Source organism: Acartia tonsa, chromosome 1, assembly GCF_053477335.1.
Source record: "Acartia tonsa isolate MP-2025a chromosome 1, ASM5347733v1, whole genome shotgun sequence".
Taxonomy (NCBI): domain Eukaryota; kingdom Metazoa; phylum Arthropoda; class Copepoda; order Calanoida; family Acartiidae; genus Acartia; species Acartia tonsa.
Window position 1 is genome coordinate 44,620,771 of NC_137260.1, and position 19,518 is coordinate 44,640,288.

At 31.8% G+C, this 19,518-nt stretch overlaps 3 protein-coding genes across 4 annotated transcripts in view; 1 reads left to right on the top strand and 2 right to left on the bottom strand.

Annotated features, from left to right (window-relative positions):
- Positions 1-19,518, bottom strand: part of Rint1 (RAD50 interactor 1) — a 44,983-nt gene that overhangs the window by 20,457 nt on the left and 5,008 nt on the right. The window lies entirely within an intron of this gene.
- LOC145320850 (uncharacterized) lies at positions 20-14,107 on the bottom strand. Its single transcript, XM_080162838.1, has 7 exons — positions 13,991-14,107; positions 8,637-8,706; positions 8,351-8,440; positions 7,760-8,220; positions 6,586-6,642; positions 1,611-1,666; positions 20-1,383 (listed from the first exon to the last, which is right to left on the bottom strand). The coding sequence occupies exons 1-7, from the start codon at positions 14,000-14,002 to the stop codon at positions 102-104; spliced, it is 2,028 nt and encodes a 675-aa protein (XP_080018964.1). The 5' UTR covers positions 14,003-14,107; the 3' UTR covers positions 20-101.
- The window catches only part of LOC145321421 (uncharacterized), a 70,872-nt gene continuing 69,314 nt past the window's right edge, over positions 17,961-19,518 (top strand). The window contains exon 1 of the mRNA XM_080162878.1: positions 17,961-17,994. The gene's annotated coding sequence lies outside the window, so the exon portion shown is untranslated. The remainder of the gene's footprint in view (positions 17,995-19,518) is intronic.

Here is a 19,518-nt window from a genome sequence, read left to right on the forward strand (position 1 = left end):
TTAATTACAAAAAATGAAATTGAAACTTAATACTTTTATTCAATATAATATTAATCATATATGTATAGATTACAATGTAACATGGAGCAATATATTATAGTTCAAGCTCTGTATTCATAATTATGTGATGGTGCATTGAAAATAACCTTGCCAGATCCTCCGAAAATTCTCTTAGTCAGGTCAGGGTCCGGATGGGCTTGGAATGGCTTCTTCTCATTATTGCTGACTGTTGGAATAGAGTTTGGTGCGGGTGGAGCTGGCAGGGCGGGAAGCAAAGGAACAGCACTGGGCTGGATAACCTTGGGTGCTACAGTATTTAGAGTTTGTACATTGGATGAAACTACAGGATCCAGGCTAGCCTTCAATGTTACAGGTCTTAAAGGTACAGGAGCAGCTACAGGGCGAGTGAAAGGCACAGGGGCGATGACAGGGTTAGCAATAGGCACTGGACTTGCTATGGGAGCAGGAACACGTTGAATGGGGGCTGGTTGAATAAAGTTAGGCCTTGAAATAAGAACAGTTGGTCGGCTAAGGCGGATGGGAGTAACTGATGGGGCAGGCGCATTATTGAGAGTGATTGGTTGAATATTGTTTTGCAAAGAAAAGATTGGAACTTGAACTGATGCAGTTTGAATCTCCGCTTGGTTTACAGTTTCTTGGGATATTTTTGTTTCTGATGAATCATTAGAATTTTGTTGATCAGCTTCATTTCTTTGTGTCTCCAAGGGAATTGCTGATAGAATTTGGGGGCGTTTTGGATGTCTCAGCCTGATTCTTCTCAAAGGACCTTTGATCTTATTTACAAGAACAGGTCTTGGTGAGTTGGAAGGAATTGAAGACATAAGCACTGCTGATGGTCGTGGTGATGGGTTTTGTCGAAGCCTAACAAAAGCAGCTGGCTGGGGAGATGGTGGAGAAACTGGGGCAGGTGAGGATGACAGCTGCACACTTGGAGTTGGTGAAGCAGCAATCAATGGAGCAACAGGAGCGGCAGAAGAGACTATAATGGGAGCTGCTGTTTGGGATAATTTCACAATTGAAGGAGCTGGGGATGGCAAGTTGTTAATAGCAGCATTTGAAAGCTTGATAGTTGAAGCTGGTGAAATATTTTGTTGTTGTCTTACACCAGCTGATTGGGATCTTTGAGTCTCTTGAATAATTTGACTGGCCGAATTATCTATATAATCGGCTTCATTATCAATTCTATTCTGGACTGGAGAAGTCTTAAAAACTGTGGGTCTTCTGGGATCTGCTAGTCTTGGGCGGACAAGTTTTCTAACTTTTCTAACTTGCTTCTTCACTGGTTCATGGGGTACAATCTCAACAAAGTTGGCCTTTTCAATGTTGTCTAAGATATGGTAGCCAGTGTCATCAGCCCTATACCTGAAAAATAATTTTTGGATTATTTAAACTTCTATGAAGATTTATCAGAGCATAAAATACATTTGCCACATCTTTCCTTGATATAATTTTCTTACCTGACAAAACAAAAAATAAAGAAATAAAAATTTATATTAAGTTCACTTTAAACCGTTATACAGTAAAAATGAGATAAATTAAAGAAGAATCCAACACCTTCCCCCCCATTAAAAAGGAGTGAAGTTTTTAACCTGATAATATGGAGAGTGCCAAAAGGATCAACCCAACTATACTCTCCACTCACAACCTAAACATTAATCAAATAAAAGTCATCTGAATTTAAGATGATAATTATCACAAGATTACAATTTCGTTACAATGAATTTAAAGAAAGTAATTGGTTTGTCCCTCTAAATTTGACTTTAAAATTTCAAAGATTATGAAAAAATGCCTGTATGAATAGTTCAAATCTAATTGAGCTATTCATTTTTGATTACATTAAAATCAAACAAAGAATGAAAGATTTAAAGATAAGCTATGCTCACAAACACAAAATGTAAGAATAACAAGAACGATAATAATTATAACTAGCAAAAAACAAATATCATGGATGGACAAACAGACAAAGTGAGTTATATAGCAGATGGTAAGTTGTCATAAAGAAGAAAAATGGAGAGAGATAATATGCGATAAATCATAAAAATCACAAAAGTAAAGTATCTATTTCTTTTGGAGCATGGCCGACATACTGGCAGACCAAGTAAATTATATAATAGATGTTTATCCATACAGGAAATCTTTACCAAAATTTTAGCTGTCTAAATAAGAAAGCAGCCGAGAAAATCACATTTCCGCCATATTGTTACGGACAGACCAACTGAATCATTGATAAGCTTCGAAATAATAAATTGAAAATACATTTCTTGACATAAGAAACATTCCTAGAATTCTAACATAATCTATCAACAGCCATTGTATATAACTATCTATCCATCCATCCATCCACAGTTGTTGTATATTTCAACAACAACATTGATTTATATCTGGAGATTTAACTTGGGCAGATATTGTTTTTAAATTGCAAGGTATTTGTATTTTGCTGTTGAATAGCATAGTAGCCAGGGATTTAAGTGATAATGCTTTTTGAATTGCTTTTTTTGGCGCTACAATTTTTCTCATTGGCAGGGTAAATTTTTGTAAAAATACTTAATAAACCAATGGTAATTGTTTTCTAAATTTCATAAGTAAAACTAAATTTTTCATCAATTTTATAGAAAAACTACCAAAGGCTACCTAATTGATTTCTATATTTAATGTAAAACTTTGAGAAAAAAAATAATTTTGTCAGTGAGATATAATACGATGCTGGACAATGGACATAGTTTTTTCGTATGGTGAGAACCGGTTCCTTTCCACCGGATTCAAATGAATACGAGAAAATTGATTATCTAAAGAAAATATTTGTGACAATATACTTTTAGAATATCCATGAAAAATTCTGAAGAGTTATCCACACAAATCCCTGTTAACAAAAATTGACCACACAAGAAAAACTAAAGGGATGAAACAATGGCAAACAATTGAATACAGTAATTCTACAAAATTGTCAAGAACAATTACTTCACTGAAATAGACAATTCCTACTTATGCTCATTTTATATTAGTGGATCTTCGTCTGTGATTCTCGACTGCTAGTTTTTTTTTTTGTAATTTATATTTAAATTTAAATTACAAAGTAGCTGAAATAGAATGCAAAAGTATTTTTTTAAAAATCTGTTATGCATTCTTTTATACAAAATTATGTCACCTTTTTGGTTTCATGAATGATTTACTAAAACAGCATGAAAAAGTGATATTCAAAGAAAAATTAGTCTGTTTAAATCTATGCAAAAATAAAAATATCTAAAAAAGTTCAATTATGGCGTTAGGAACGGGGGTGCAGAGAGATGTAGACAACTCCCCCCCCGCCCCCCCCCCCCCCCTAAAATTTATAACCCCCCTGATCACGCTAATGGTTTTCAATAAACTCTAGCTTAAGTTATTAATATCAATATTTTCAATATGATCATGCCAAAATCGTAGAATTTGGTATAGTTCATAGTAAAATGTTGCTAGAACATTATAAAAAAGAACTTCAAAGGCTGCTAGCGGCTGAAAGCGCATTATAAATTGGAACATGAAACAGGCATTGATTGTATTTATAATATTTTTTTGCACCCCTAACTTGGGGATTTATTTGGTATTGGGGCGAGTATTTACCCTAAAATGCATTAGATGGTATTTAGAAGATTTTTGGCACCCCAAACTTAGGGGTTAATATTATATGGGGGCGAGTATTTCTTTAACGTACTTCAACCAACAATCTTTAAAGATTTTGTCTTAAACAAATGTTTGAATTGCCAGTTACATTTATCTGTACTATAGATCTAAAACTTAACTTTAATAATCTATGCCATATATACATAATTACTTTTCATTGTAGTCTAGAGTAAACCATGCATAACTTAGATTTTGTATGAAGAAATAGCTTTAAATGTTCATACAATAAGAAAGCTTTAATAAGAAAGACTTTATTTAAATATTTCTAATCAGATTATGTATTTATCAAGTTTTAAAAAACTATACAAGTTCTTTATCGATCCTTTTCATAATTTTGACCTTATTATTTGGATGAAAAATAAGACCAAGTTTTGTTTTCCCGGGAGTGGTATTAAGTTTATGTTTTTTTTTATTTTAATCTTTGTGGAAAATTGTCTGTAATACGTGATCCTATACTGCTTTTTTTACAGGATATATATCCGTCGAAGAGATCTTATTAACGCATACAAGCCAAACTACTTTAGTAAATAAAATATGTCAATATGAAGTATCAAAAATAAACAAGAGAGTAAGATTCTTTTTAAGATAAATGTTTAAAAGATTTTGATGACAAGATATCTTTATACAATTCATTGTGTTTTACACAAATTTTGATCAGTTTTTATATAAAAAAATGTTTAAAAAAAGGGTCCTCTTGATATATAATTTGCTAATTATATACAAAACAAGGATGACAACATCCATAAGTAGCGAAGCACAGCAATTAAATAAGAATTTAGATATTAGTTGTCAAAAGCAGACCGACAGTCAAAGTAAATTACATACTGGACGCTCAAAACAACAGGAAATTTTATTTTGATATTTCTAACTACAAAAAATTAAAAAACGGACCATAATAGCCAAAAACCTGCAAAAAGGCAGTCTGACCGCCATTGATGTTTTCTTGAAACGACAGAAAATTTAATTTTGATATCTTTAAATGAAAAACTTCAGAAATCGGGCCATAAACACCAAAGATATGGAGAAAAATGTGAAAAATACAAAAATAGCCTAAAACCTGCTTAAAGGCAGTCTGACCGTCATAGTTGTTTTCTTGAAACGACAGGAAATTTAATTTAGATACTATAACTGAAAACATTTTTGAAATCGGACCATAAACACCAAAGATATGGAGAAAAATGTGAAAAATACAAAAATAGCCTAAAACCTGCTAAAAAGCGGTCCTATCGCCATTGATGTTTTATAGTTAATTGTGCTCCTTAATAATGGGAATGTTGTCAAAAAAATTCAGCCTTTTATCTTTTATAGGAGCCGAGAAAATCACGTTTCCCCCTAACTAAGACGGACAGACGGACAGACGGAAATTTCAAGTTATAGAGTAGCTTCGCTACTAACAAGTTATAGAGTAGCTTCGCTACTAAAAATACACATGTTAATCAAATTACTTTTATTAAATTAGCTGAAAATTATTTTAGTGTTTTAGATTTAGTGTTCATATTTCATACCAGTGCAGAGGCACAGGGTATTGCAAGGAAGGTGTAAACCTAAAGGGTGTGAAAAAAGGGGAAGTAGGCCATATAGATTTAAATTTTTAACGGGGTTTTAACATCCTCTTTTAATGCCCATATTTTATAATGTTTTGATTTATAAAAAGTTTTAAAATCTACATTTTTCATCTCACAACTTATCCTGCAATATTTTTTTGTTTTGTCAGTTGCAATGTAGAGCCCTAAACTTTAGGAGCGCAACTGCATTTAACAATATTTTCAAGAAAAATTTATAAAAACTGAGCTTATATACATATTAGTGGGATTGCTACTTATAAGTCATTGTCTACTAACTATTGTCCTACGATATAAGATGTTCCCTTAATTCAACAGGTTTTAAAAAATAAAAACTAGTTTTTAAAAAAAATTTTGATTCTTGAAACATGATTTCGTAATTTCTATGTAATTTTGTAAGGTTTTTTTTTTCTCTTGAATAGCAGCTAAAATTACTCTTGCTAAATATAAATCAACTTCTTTTGTTAATGTAGCATGAGGTTATGCCTTTTAGATATAAACTTCAAATACTCTTTTGGTATTGTAGAAAAAATGCAAGTAAATGATTATAGATATGTATCTTTTTTTAATTTAAAATCTTTTACCTTCAAAAAAAGTTAGTAAATTATTTTTGGAGTTATTGTGTGTTATTCCTATCTTAATTGTATTTAAAATAATAATGGACATACGGACAAAGTGTGTTATAGAGCAGATGTTCAGTTGTAATAACAAAGTAAAGAAAGAGAAAAAAACTCAAAGAAAATCACAAAAACCTTAAAAAATAAGGTCTACTTTCATTTGAAGCATGATCGACATACTGACGGACAAAACAAGGTATAGACTAGATATAAAATATCATATGAATCTTCACTGAAAATTTCAGTTGTCTACCTTTAATATCAGCCGAGAAAATCAGATTTTACCTATGTCGTTATAGACTGACTGACAGACAGACAAAGTTAATTATAGAGTAGCTTCATCAAACAAACATTACAATACTTTTACCTTATATAAAATTAAGGTGAAATGACAATTATACAAATAAGGCATTTTGGTGATTCTATAAAAAGTAAAATTGCCCCTTTCTTGCTCATTCAATCCAAAAAATCCTCCATTCAATTAACATTTGTCATAATTATTTTTTGGTACCTATGACTCTTAGGATTTGAAAATTATATGAATTTTATAGTGTCAAAAATAATTAAAACCTTGCTAGGTCCTATAAGAATCTTCACTGTAAAGAAGAGCAATGTCTGTACAGCAGTTAGCAAGACCTGTCGGAATAGATACACAGTCAGACAAACATATAGACATACATACATCCTATTACTTTATAAAAGGGTTAGCCTAGAGTTATATCACTTACTTGGTTATTTGAGTTTTGTGTGTGTTTTTGGTATACTTGTTCTTTATCATCTGATACCTATAACAAAATAGTTATTGAACAAGGACGACATCATCTATAAGTAGCGAAGTACAAAACAAGGATGACAACATCCATAAAAGCGAAGCTCTGAAACGGTAGGACAAACGGACATTATCACTTGTATAATGTCAGAACTGAATAATCAGAATGCGAATGTATAAGAGTCAAATCAAAATTGTAAGTAAATTTGTTGAAAAACTGCTTGATACAGGATAATGATTATGGACATACTTACATTTTTAGGACTTGATTATAGAGTTGCTTCGCTTATAATATTGTACTTTGTTGTCCCAGGAATCAGTATACCAAAAATCAGACCAATCGGATAATTAGGTCACATACAAATTTGTTGTTAAAAATGTAAAAATCAACATGTTTAAAATGGACGTACGGACACTTTGGTGATGATTATAGAGTTGCTACGCTTTCTAAATCGTACCTAACTATTACAGGAACTACCATGCAAAATTTGAAATCGATAGGACAATTCTAACATGCCTAAATAAACGAAAAAAGCTATTTAAAAAAGTAAAAAAATCAACATGTTTAAAATGGACGTACGGACATTTTGGTAATGATTATAGAGTTGCTACGCTTTCTAAATCGTACCTAACTACTAAAGGAATCACCATGCAAAATTTGAAAGCGATAGGACAATTCTAACATGTCTAAATTAACGAAAAAAGCTATCCGTGACGGACGGACGGACGTACGGACGGACGTACGGACGGACGGACGTACGGACGGACGGACCGACCCTAATTATAGAAAAGCTTCGCTTTTAAAAATGATTATGGAAATTCGGATAATGTGATTTTTTAGAGAAGGTATTCAGTAGTAAAAAATCAAGAATAAAAAAGAAAAATACACGAAATCTTTTTTTTATATATTCTTTATGCTTTAAATTTACATTTTTTAGCATGGCTGACGGACCATGTAATCAAATGCTCAATGTTAAAAAGAATTTTCCCAAAAGTTCAACCATCTATCTGGAATAGCATCCTTTAAATTTTCCCATAGCGCTACGAACTGGAAATGTAATGACGGACGGAAAGACAAAGACAAAGAGACAATCATAGAGTAGCTTCGCTACTAAAATACACTTTTACTCTACCTTGTATTCAAACTGATAAGATCTAGGTTGGTTACCATCATTGTCAAGTCCATTTCCATTCAAGTTGGCTCCACTGCCGGCCTGTAGCCTTCTTCCTGATCTAGGCTGCTGCGCAACTCCCAGGCCGCCACTAGGCTGTTGCACCGGAGCAGCTTCTTGAACCGGCACAACGGCTGCACTTGTTGCTACTCTCGGGCTGGCGGCACTCTGTGTTGACACAGCGGCTAGTCCAAGTCCGTCAGCGGGTGCTCGGCGTTGCTGGAAACCAGAATCTGGAGAGACACGGCCAGCATCAGCAATTTGATGTTCTTGTGACACTTCTTCATGGTCATGATGAGCATCGTGCTCATGACCATCAGCATGATGTTCTTCGTGATGATGTTCACCTTCATGTCCATGATCATGACCATGGTGATGTCCATTGTCACCCGGAAGAAGGGATCTACTTCCCCTGTTCTCATCTGAAACAGAGGATTTAAAATAACTCAGAATTTAAAAAAGTAAACATTGTTAAAACAGATTTCTCAGATAGTCTATAACAGACGAGCATTCAATTACTTTAAATAATAAACAGGAAGAAAAACTTTTTACCTAACTTTCCAAGATTGTAGATGTCAATTTCAGATTGAAAAAGTTGGTCAATAACATCATCACCCTCAATAGCAGCAGCAGAAGAATGATCTAAATTATACAAGAATATTAAGCGAGTCATCATAAAATATTGTTGGTAGCGCAGCAACTCATTTACAATGCTGTTTGCATTATCCGACTTCCACTACTAGTATTGTATATTCCACCCTTCAATTTTCCATCGAGGTCTCTAGGGGAGTTATATATATATGTATAATCTTTACCAATTTAAGTTTTAAAATCATACCTGGATGGCTAGGAAGATCAGAAAAAGCGCTGGCTGCCAGACATAAGGTTACCACACCCACACACCATACCTGAAAAGAAAATTTTCTCTTATATATATTTTGTAAAAGAATCGTCCTGTTGATTTGTGTCTTTGTGGAATATGTTATTTTAGGATAAAGCAATATAATCCATATGTAAAATCAACAGGATGTCAGTCTGTCTCTGTGTCTGTGCTGGACCGATATGTATCTCCTTTTAGGCCCAGGGAAGGTTTATAACTGTTTTAAGTACCTTCACCCTCCCAATAGGAATCGTACCTGAAAAAACCTCTAAAATAAATTTAAAAAATAAAAATAAAAGCGAAAGTTCCTCCAATCTATAGAAGGAGTAATTTTGTTTATCATAATTTGGGATCTGTACTAATTTACCGTCCGTTGTCTTTTCCCTGAAGATCCCTGGCTAAAACAGAGTACAAAATGACTAAAACTCAGGGCTCGGCAGCCGCGCGTCTGCCACCTATAAGCCTCAAGGAAATCATGATTTTAAATTTTATGAATCAGCTGGAATTCTAAACCTGGCCTCAATATGGCAATGCCTCTTTAAGGAAAAAAATTAAAGCATTCAAACGAGTTTAAATTTGAGGCTGACGCGCGGCTGCTCAGTCCTGCTAAAAAGTAGGAAAATGAAGATGTATGATTTGAATCAGTTACCTTGGATGTTTTGAAAAAGAGGAAACACCCAAAACTGACCAAAATTATTTGAAAAGACATATATATACTGTATACTATCAATTTTAGTTTGTTATTTTTATATGCAAGCTCTCTAATTCATGGATTTTTATTTTTATAAGGGAAAGATTTCTATAAATACAAAATTCTTTTTTATTTTGCCAATAAATAAGTATAAGCAATCCGCTTAATTTAATTTTAGTAAAAAGGTGTCAGTCTGAATGAAGTCTAAAATCTCGCGCGATGTCCGCTAAAACGATTAGGCTCAGTTTTAAAAAAAATAACCTATTGGTCATATCATAGTTTAAAAGGGGTAACGACAATCACCTCCAACAGCAAAAAATGAAAAAACTGATGACGGGGAAACATTTATAAAATAAACAAAACATTTATATTATAGATTTTTAAAAGAAATAAATAAAAAAATGATTTTACTGAAAAAATATAACATTCTTGAAAAAGGACGATTCTGACTTTTCATTGATATGTATAGAGAGAAAATTTGGCATCTTCGCATTTTGAATTATTTGGATGCCATTAAAAGGTCAAATTTTTAACTTCACTATATGTTTAGACATTTTCAATCTATATGTGTTCATTATTGTAATTATTTTCATTATCATATAAATTCACTTTTGATATACATACATACTAAAATTATATTTGGTTCGCTGTTAAATTTGAGCCTTATAAGGCTAAATCAATAAAATTTCTTAGGTTTGCCTATTAGTTATATTTCCCTAGTCCTTTATGTCTAGTTAGGATAAGGAAAATTTTATAGGATTTGATTCAAGATCAAGAATAGTTATTTATAAATTTTATTATTTTTATTTTATTATTCGTAGAAAATTGTCTGTTATACAATGTTACACATGTTGCTTTACAATCAGTAGTACAGACACGAACACTTTATAGAGTAGCTTATCTACTAGGATTAACAAAAATGTTTTTAATAAAATTGCCTTTTCTCAAATTCTCATCTAAGAATTTATTTTTGGCAATATAAATTTTGATATTGTAATTGATTTTTATTGTGTATTCCCATAAAATTCCATGTGTCTCTACAAAGGCGCCAATAATAGCCAATTTAACAAGGATGACAGCATACATAAAAAGCGAAGCTATACAAATAAGACATGCAGACGCACGAGCATTTAGCAAATGTATAGTAACAACAATGCATATAACCTTCAACATTATTTAGAAGTGTAAACGAAAATTTAGCGTAATTCTATTTCAAAATTTTATAAATATGATTTACTCACAATTAAACATTAAGTAACTAAAATTCCCAGTAATCAATTTTTAAAAGATATCATAAAAAAAACTTTTTAAAAATCTTATTCTGCATAAGTTAACTCGATACGACCTTTCCAATCAGACGTACGAACGGACATACGAACCGACCCTTAGGTAAAAAATCTTCGCTGAAAATTTTACAAAGCGTCGTCTGTTAATTGTCATCCAATTTAAAATGTGTGAATTTCTCAATTAAACCATAAATTCTTGTTATAAATCCAAAACATTTATTCTGCTGTCATCACAAGGCAACATGTAATAATAATAGAAGCAGTAGCCTGCGGAAGGAGGGTGTAGGGGGATTCTCTACCTCCTCAGGCTCACTTCTCTACTAGCAAATAATTGTGCACGCCACAATATAGAAGACAAATGGCATATTTCCTCAAAGTTTTTGAATATATATAGAGTAGATGCTTATTGCTCAAAAAAACTTACAACAAAAATCTATTTTAGCAGCTGAGAAAATACTGACAGACTGACATATAAATATAGAAAAGCTTGGCTAAAACGAAAAATAACAATGAAGAAACATTTTTCTCGTATTCATGTGAATCCGGTGGACAGGAACCGGTTCTCATCCATGTGTCAAAAAACTATGTCTAGCATCGTATTATATCCATAAAAATGTACAATCATAAGATTAAAACCAGTTTTTTAGCCGGTGCCTTCGGGGCTAAAAAAAAACTAGTTTTAATCTCATAATTGTACATTCTATATCCGCGGAAAGCCGTTTACAATACGATGCGAGAAATAACTATTAAAATATTGAAACGTATATAAATACAGGGAAGACGAACGATTTTTGATTATAGCGGGCTGTATAATGATCTATATCCCAGTAAACTTCTTTTAATAATGTGCAAAAAATTGGAATTATTTAATAATAGCATAAGAGATATCAAGTCGAAAGATAGCAAAACATGACAAAGCCCAAATTGTATTAAAATTATGTCAAAAATGATCCATGTGACGTAATAAAATGAGGGAGATGAGAGGAGAAGTGGGAAAGAAAACCCCTAAAAAAGAGATGGATAATCCCTCATTTTTATTACGTCACATGGCTCATTTTTGACACAATTTTAACACAATTTGGGCTTTGTCGCGAAACATATCTAAAAGTGTAATATATATCTAGAAAAAAGACATATAATTTTTCATACCCTTTCTTCCTTTGAAAAAAAGGATAATTCTACTGAACATCAAAAAATATTTTTTTAATGCAGCCTTTAGTTTAAAGAAAAAATCTGACAGGCAAAAAAAACTACATTTCTTCTTATTGTTACAGGTGGCAAAGTCTATGACAGTTTGCTACTCTAGATGACTTCTATTTTGCAACAAAAAATTGCAGGCATCTCCTAAATGACTGTATCGCAAAATTGATGATAATTATATCATTTTGATTAGACTTGCATAATAAAGTGTTCGTATAAAAATACAAGTCTTAATTTTGATAAAATAAGGATTTATTTGAGCTCTTCTCTTAAAACTTATGCTTAAAAAGTCTTATAGCCGAATGAAAAAAATAACTTTTTGTTGTAATTTTTAATAAATTTGTTTGACATTTGCAATAGCAGAATTCTAGTTAACATAGTTAAATTCATATTTTTAAATTTAAAATATTGAAGTATTTTTTAATGAAACCAGCGGCTCTTCCCTAGCATATAGGGTTCAACTGGGTTGGGAAGGGTCAGAAAAATAGCCCAAAACCAACTCAAAACTATGAGAGGCTTACTTAAAAGAAAAAAATAATTGGTCCCGTGGTTAGCGAGATCTTAACGAACACAATTAATTTTTGATTGTTACAATTGGTGGTGGACAATAAACATGCGTTTGATTTGACAAACACTATGGGACAGGCAGCCCAAAATAAAATTCCAATAGCTCGCGGCTCTATATCATGTTATAATCTGTCAATGTTTCTCACTACCAATAATTTGATATATTCAATTTGACACATTTTTTTAACAGTGAATCTTTTCTCAAAATGGTCAATACAATCGTATTTTCATATCTTTTTTCGTTTATTAAGGCATGTTAAAATCGATTTCAAACTTGACATGATGATACCTGTAACGGATAGGTACAATTTTATATTTATATTCATTATCAGATAGTCTGTATTATTATATACTACATGTGCATAACCTTTACCTTAAAAACATTGTAATTAATTATCTAAAGAATTGACAACCCAGCTATGAAAGTAATTGTTCTTGTTTGTTTTAATATTTTGATATTACTAGCTGCCTTGAACTTGTATATTATTATTTTACAATACATATTGTAAAGAAATATTTATTTTTATACAATCAACATAACAAGGATGATAATATTCACAAACAATGCAATGGCGAAGTTAAAAAAACTGTGAGTTTGATATCTACACAAATTAGAGGGCTGTTCCACGTTAAATATAAGAGAAAATTAAAGGTTCGGGCCAAAAATACCAAAAAGAATGTTAAGTTTATATTTTTTCTATGTCCAAAGAAGGAAAACTTATATTAATTCATTTAAATCATTTTTTTTATTTGAGATATTAAATTTAAATTTATTTCGAAACAAGGGAAGGGGGGGATTTGGTCTGTATCCGACTAGGCACATTGAGGAAAAAAACTTTAAAAAAATTAATAAAAAAATTCAAAAAGCAGAATAATTCAAATAACATATCTATGAAACTTTTAAATCTAGTTTGTCCATCTATTCTATGTCAGTTACTTAACTGTAAAAAAAAACATATATGTTGAAAATTAAAAACTAATAGGGTTAATTTGTTTTGAATGCCCCAGGGCTAAAGTAATACAAAATATTAATTTATACAGAACACAGATTTGAAATATAGGGTTATTACAAATGATTATAGGCTTTTAAACTATGTTTTACTGACCCAAATCATAAATCAAAAATTCCTTTTCTTAATGCGGGACATTTTATCTTTTTAAAAACTTTTTGCCTCAAAATTTTTCATCAAAATAATTTTTTCTGGAATAAGAATATTGATATTGGTGCTTTCACTTCTAATTTTTGTAATAAATTGAAAAATAGGGGAGGGTTAGTTTTTTCCCTTATGCATTACCCCTTAACCCTTAACTGATCCCCCATGGCTACTAAGTGCCCAATTTACCTAACTTAACCTAAAAAAATAAGCAAATAAGTTAAAAACTGTCTCCCTTCCATATATTATTTATCAAAAAAATACTTATATACATATTTATACTTTGTATAAATATTTTTTGAAAAAATTTGTACACTTTGTTATGTCCTTTACATTTATATCAAATAAAATATCCACGTAAATTTTCAAAATTTCATCGAAGACTTAATTTTTGTATGTTCTTATTTTTCTTACCTTCAAAATCATTTTTTGTGCAATTTAACAACTGACAAAACACCAAAAAAATACGGAAAAAGTCAACAGTAATCAATTTAGCATACGTCTGCTGGCGTCAACGAATAAAATTCAACTGCAGTGGTGGTATTCTTGCGGAGATGACCTCTTCTTTGAGTTATCTACTCCCGCTATTTTCTTCTCCTACCTTCCCCAACTTTTTATCACTCCCAAAACTACCCTTTTCAATGCCCCAACAACCCTCTTTTCACGACAGCAACAGCTACTACAACAGTATTGTTGTTGGCCTCAATTGTCCGCTGATAACAGAAGAGGGGGGCCGGGTGGGCGGGGGGAAGATGTTCTATTATTGCTGTTGCTTTTATTCAGGGAAGCAGGGATAGGCAAAGGTTGGATAAATCAATTATCTAACCCAATATAATAAATAATACTAATTTTATCTTAGAAAAAAAATCTACTTTTTTTCGGGGGAAGGGCGGATGAATGATTCATTGCTTAGTTTATCTTCCAATTATCCATCCCTGAATCTATGCTTTAAAGGGACAACAGCACATATATGTAGGAAAAGGGAAGTATGAATTAAAGAGACACAAAATAAGGGGAAATGGGGGAGTTATGGACGCAAATTTTGTAAACGGCCCACAACGCAGGTCAAGTCGGAGACATTTTAATGGTTTATACGGTATGTGCGTGTGTGTGTGTGTGTGTGAGGTGTGTGTATGTGTGTGTGTTTAATAAGAAATTTTAGGAATGCTATATGGTAAATATAAGGGATCTAAAGGGATAAGAAAATGTCCGATAAATTGATCATCATCATTGAGAATACACAAAATTTCCCCTTTTGCTTATTAGAATAAGTTGTTAAAACGTTTGGACACCCAGCTTAATGAACCACCAACCAATCCAAATTCAAAAAAATCCCCAAAGTTACTCTTAAAAAACTTAAGGGACTATGTCCTCGCCCTCCCTGGGTAAAGATATGAAAAGTGAATGCTAATAATCGAGAGGGAACCTGTACACGTGTAGAACATTTACAAAGGATTAATATTAAAATTTAGAAAATTTGATATGATTTAATTAATGACAAAAATTGTTAAATACACAGGACAGTAAGAAAGGGAATAACAAAATAAAAGTAGAAAAAGAAAGAAATAATTATGTGTATTGAAGAAGAGAAAATAATGGAATGGCTGCCGTTGCAGCTGAGACAGTAGATCAGATGATTGCGGTTGCGGCTGTAGTATTTAAAAGTATTAAGGATAAAAAACTATATCTAAAATTGTATTTAAATACAAATGGTCAATGTTCATAACCTTTATGAGGAAGAAAAAAAAAAGATTCTAGATGTAAAAGATGTGATTTAATGATTAGTCACTTTTTTTTGGAAAAAAGAAGATGAATGTTTAGATGGTCACAGTTTTATTTCTAGCCCACACATTGTGAACATTAGATTTATTACTCTAGATGGGCTATCAGACCCAATACCCTATCCAACTTTCCAAGGAATTTCTAGCAGGTGAAGATTTATTTATGGATGATATAATTTCCCGAAATTAAGCTTTACACGATTTATAACTGACTTATAATAAACTAGCGGCTTCGCCCCTAGCCCTTAGGGGCTTTGCCCACCAGGTGGTTATAAAATCATTAAGGTTAAAAAAAGAAGAAAGACCTTTCCAATTTTAATTCTAATGGGGCGTCAACACCTTCTACCGCACGCCACTGTATGGCCAGATTGTTCCTTTACTTTATTCTTGTTGGTCTAATTTTTTACTGATTAGGGATCTAGATCTACTATATTTATTCTATTACTCAGGCAAGAATTGATGGTTATATGCATAACTAGAGTTGGCTCGATATAACTATCTCCCAATTGGCTAGTTTTCTATATGCATATATATTTCTCAATAAACCTATTTTCCTCACCCGGCATTACTATCTAAAAGAAAGTAAATGTTTAATAATTTAAATGATTTTAAAAAAGATTTTTTAAATCATATTTTTTTACATTACCATCGCCAAAGGGTTAATATGATTACAATTTTAGTTTAATATTTGAACACACAAAGTGTCGCCACTATCGAATTCTTTTAAAACAGAGTTTTCTTAAATTTATTATATTATAAATTTAAATTTTCTTTTTTATGATTAGAAATTAAATACTTCAGTATAATGTAAATAGCAACATGAAATGAAAAAAATGAATTTATTTTTAATAAAGTAAAATAATGGGTCTTATCGTTCTGGGCAATGAGAGTTAATTATGGATTAAAATTTGAGCTCGATTATAGACATTTATTTCCTATATAGATCTGACATGGATCTTGAAGCAATTAAGCAGGCCGTTTTGTACATGTTAAAAATTGGAAGATTTCATTAAATAAAAGTTATTGCAGATATACTTAGTAAATAAGAGTTACCAATAATTTTAAGCTTAAATATTTTTATAAAAGGTATTACAACAGAAGAAAAACAAACTATTTTATAATGTAAAATTTTTTCGTTGCTTAAAATTGTATTTTTTATAGATAAGAATTTGTATGTTTTTTTTTTACTTCAGTTTAATCCAATTAAGAAATTATTTTATTAATAAAACTTTATTTTTTTTAATAGTGTATAAAAATATGTCATTTTAAATAGAAGATTATTTACTAAATTTATAAACAAAAAATTTGATTGCAAGTTTACCTACTATTCTTTCCCTGATTCTTAGTCAGTATCCTAGTTATTATCCTTTTCTTATTTTAGAGATGTCCTAGTCTATTGTACCTTTTTAAAAGCGAAGCTTTTCTATATTTAGGGTCGGTCCGTCGGTACGTACGTCCGTAACGGATAGCTTTTTTCGTTAATTTAGGCATGTTAGAATTGTCCTATCGATTTCAAATTTTGCATGGTGATTCCTTTAATAGTTAGGTACGATTTTGAAAGCGTAGCAACTCTATAATCATTAACAAAATGTCCGTACGTCCGTTTTAAACATGTTGATTTTTGTAACTTTTTTAACAACAAATTTTTATGTGATCAAATCATCCGATTGGTCTGATTTTTGGTATATTGATTCCTGGGAGAACAAAGTATAATGTTATAAGCGAAGCAACTCTATAATCAAGTCCTAAAAATGTAGGTATGTCCATAAAAATTATTATGTATAAAGCAGTTTTTCAACAAATTTACTTAGAATTTTGCTTCGAGTCTTATATATTTACTAGCGGCTTTGCCCCTAGCCTCTAGGGGCTTCGCCCTATAAAGTTATGGGAAGTCAATCCTTCTTAATAGAAATATTCCAAAAAATTATTCTTTGTTTAATTACTCTGTGGTAAAATCAAACCCAGCTTGTGCGCTTTATGTACAAAAATTTTGATTTGTACAAATTTAACCCAATTTGTTTGCCGAATACACAAAAATTTCAATTCGTAAAAATTAAACCTAGGTTGTTCGCATACACAAAAATTTAAATTAAAAAAAAATATTTTTTTTTTTTTTTTTTTGGGGGGGGGGGGATTCATGGGGGCTTCGCCCCATGTTGCAGTGGGGTTCCACCACCCCAATTACTGGTTTTTGTTTACAAAAATTTAAAAAAATAAAAATTTTGGAAGTGGGGATTTTTATATTTTTGGGGGGGTTGGGGTGTCCCACCTCCCAAGAAAATAGCTTAAAACCACCAGAGGACCAGTAGGTATATTCCCAGAAGGGTAGAGCCCAATTTGATCAGCAGTTACTGAGATTTTACAAAAAATGTAAAAAAAAATTTTGGGGGGTTGGGTTTTTTAATTTTTGGTGGGGTTGGGGGTGTCCCACCCCCCAGGAAAATAGCCTAAAACCACCACAGGACCAGTAGGTATATTCCCTGAAGAGTAGAATCTGATCGGTTCAGTGGTTACCGAGATCTTAAGGGACAGACAGACGGACAGACATCAAGCTACTTTGTATTATATGTAGATATTCTGATTATTTAGTTCTGTCTAAAACGACCAAGCTAATATTGCTTGATTCACTTCTACAAGAGACAAAATGAATTGAAAATGATTGCTAAAATCGAAATATATCTTCATGTCTTAGAATAGTGTAATTTTTTTAAAAATAGGTTGAAAAACATACTAACTTTAAAATATTTAGTTCTGACAATATATAAGTGTTAATGTCCGTTTGTCCTACCGTTTCAGTGCTTCGCTTTTATTGATGTTGTCATCCTTGTTTAAAAGCAAAGCTTTTCTATAATTAGGGTCAATCCGTCCGTACGCCTGTAACGGATAGCTTTTTTCGTTAATTTAAGCATGTTAGAATTGTCCCTTCGATTTCAAACTTTGCATGGTGATTCCTCATGTAGTAGTTAAGTACGATTTAGAAAGCGTAGCAACTCTATAATCATTATCAAAATGTCCGTACGTCCATTTTAAACATGTTTAAAATGATTTAATGTTTTAATGATTTTGTCATCCTTGTGCAATGTGCATTAAGTGGGTGGATATTTTTCGGCTTCTTTATACATAATAAGTTCAAGACAAAAACATACATGGATTGATTTATATCTAAAAGATATTTATTTGTTATAAGTTTGAAGATATCTAATTTGAATGTAATGAAAAATGTAAATTGCTTGCATTAATTTGCTTTATTGTCATGAGAAGCATTACAAAAGTATATAATGTAAATACCAATAGGAAACTTTTGTGGATATTCAACTACCATAGGGGAAAAGTGTAGATATTCAACTACTCTTGGGAATAATGCGTGGATACTCAGCTACTATTAGGGAATTCGTGGATACTCAGCTGGTATTGAGCTCTGGCACCGGTGTCCTGGATAGGAAACAGGTTTTTTTTGACATACGCCTCACAAGACCTATGTAGTCATGACCGGGAGATGATGATGGTTCAGTACATGACTTTCGTTAAATTACAGCTAATCATTTTATTGGATTTTTTTGAAAATTACTTTTTTACCCAAAATTTCTTAGTTTTCCCCCCCAAAAAATCTCAATTTTCTTACATTTGCTGCTTAGTTAGGCTAAATTTAGGCAAGAAAAGTATAAGTAACAGCTGTACTGAAGATTGGGCTATCACCTATAACAAGATCTTTTAATGGAATAAGATTAGTAGTCGGAAATTGAGTAAGAGTTATTTACTTTGATTTAATGTTCAACAATAAATATGCACGTCAGAACTGCTTCTTTTTTTTTTTCAAGGTTTTGACAATAATTGACATGGAAGACAATAAATACAGAAGATATGTGACAGACAGATGGACATTCAAACATATAACAGACATTAGCAATACTTTCTAAAAATTCTGCAACTAAACACTTTCTAAGGCATATTGCTCATTGATGGTGAAGGTTGCCAGCCCTTTAGCAGCTCTTTCAACCTTGTTGTTAATTTTTTGTTTCTTTGGCAATCTATTTTTGGAACCAGCAAGTCTTCCTCTTTTTTTTTTGCCACTGCACATAGGGGCAACAAGGGGCAACAATTCACCACCCCCAAATCAAGTTTTAAACATTCTATGAGTATTATCATACCCAATGTACATCA

Coding starts and splice junctions, on each gene's coding strand:
- LOC145320850 (XM_080162838.1), bottom strand. Junction 8,441..8,636: donor TGATCTTCCTAGCCATCCAG/GTATGATTTTAA, acceptor TGTATAATTTAG/ATCATTCTTCTGCTGCTGCT. Junction 1,384..1,610: donor GGCACTCTCCATATTATCAG/GTTAAAAACTTC, acceptor ATTATTTTTCAG/GTATAGGGCTGATGACACTG.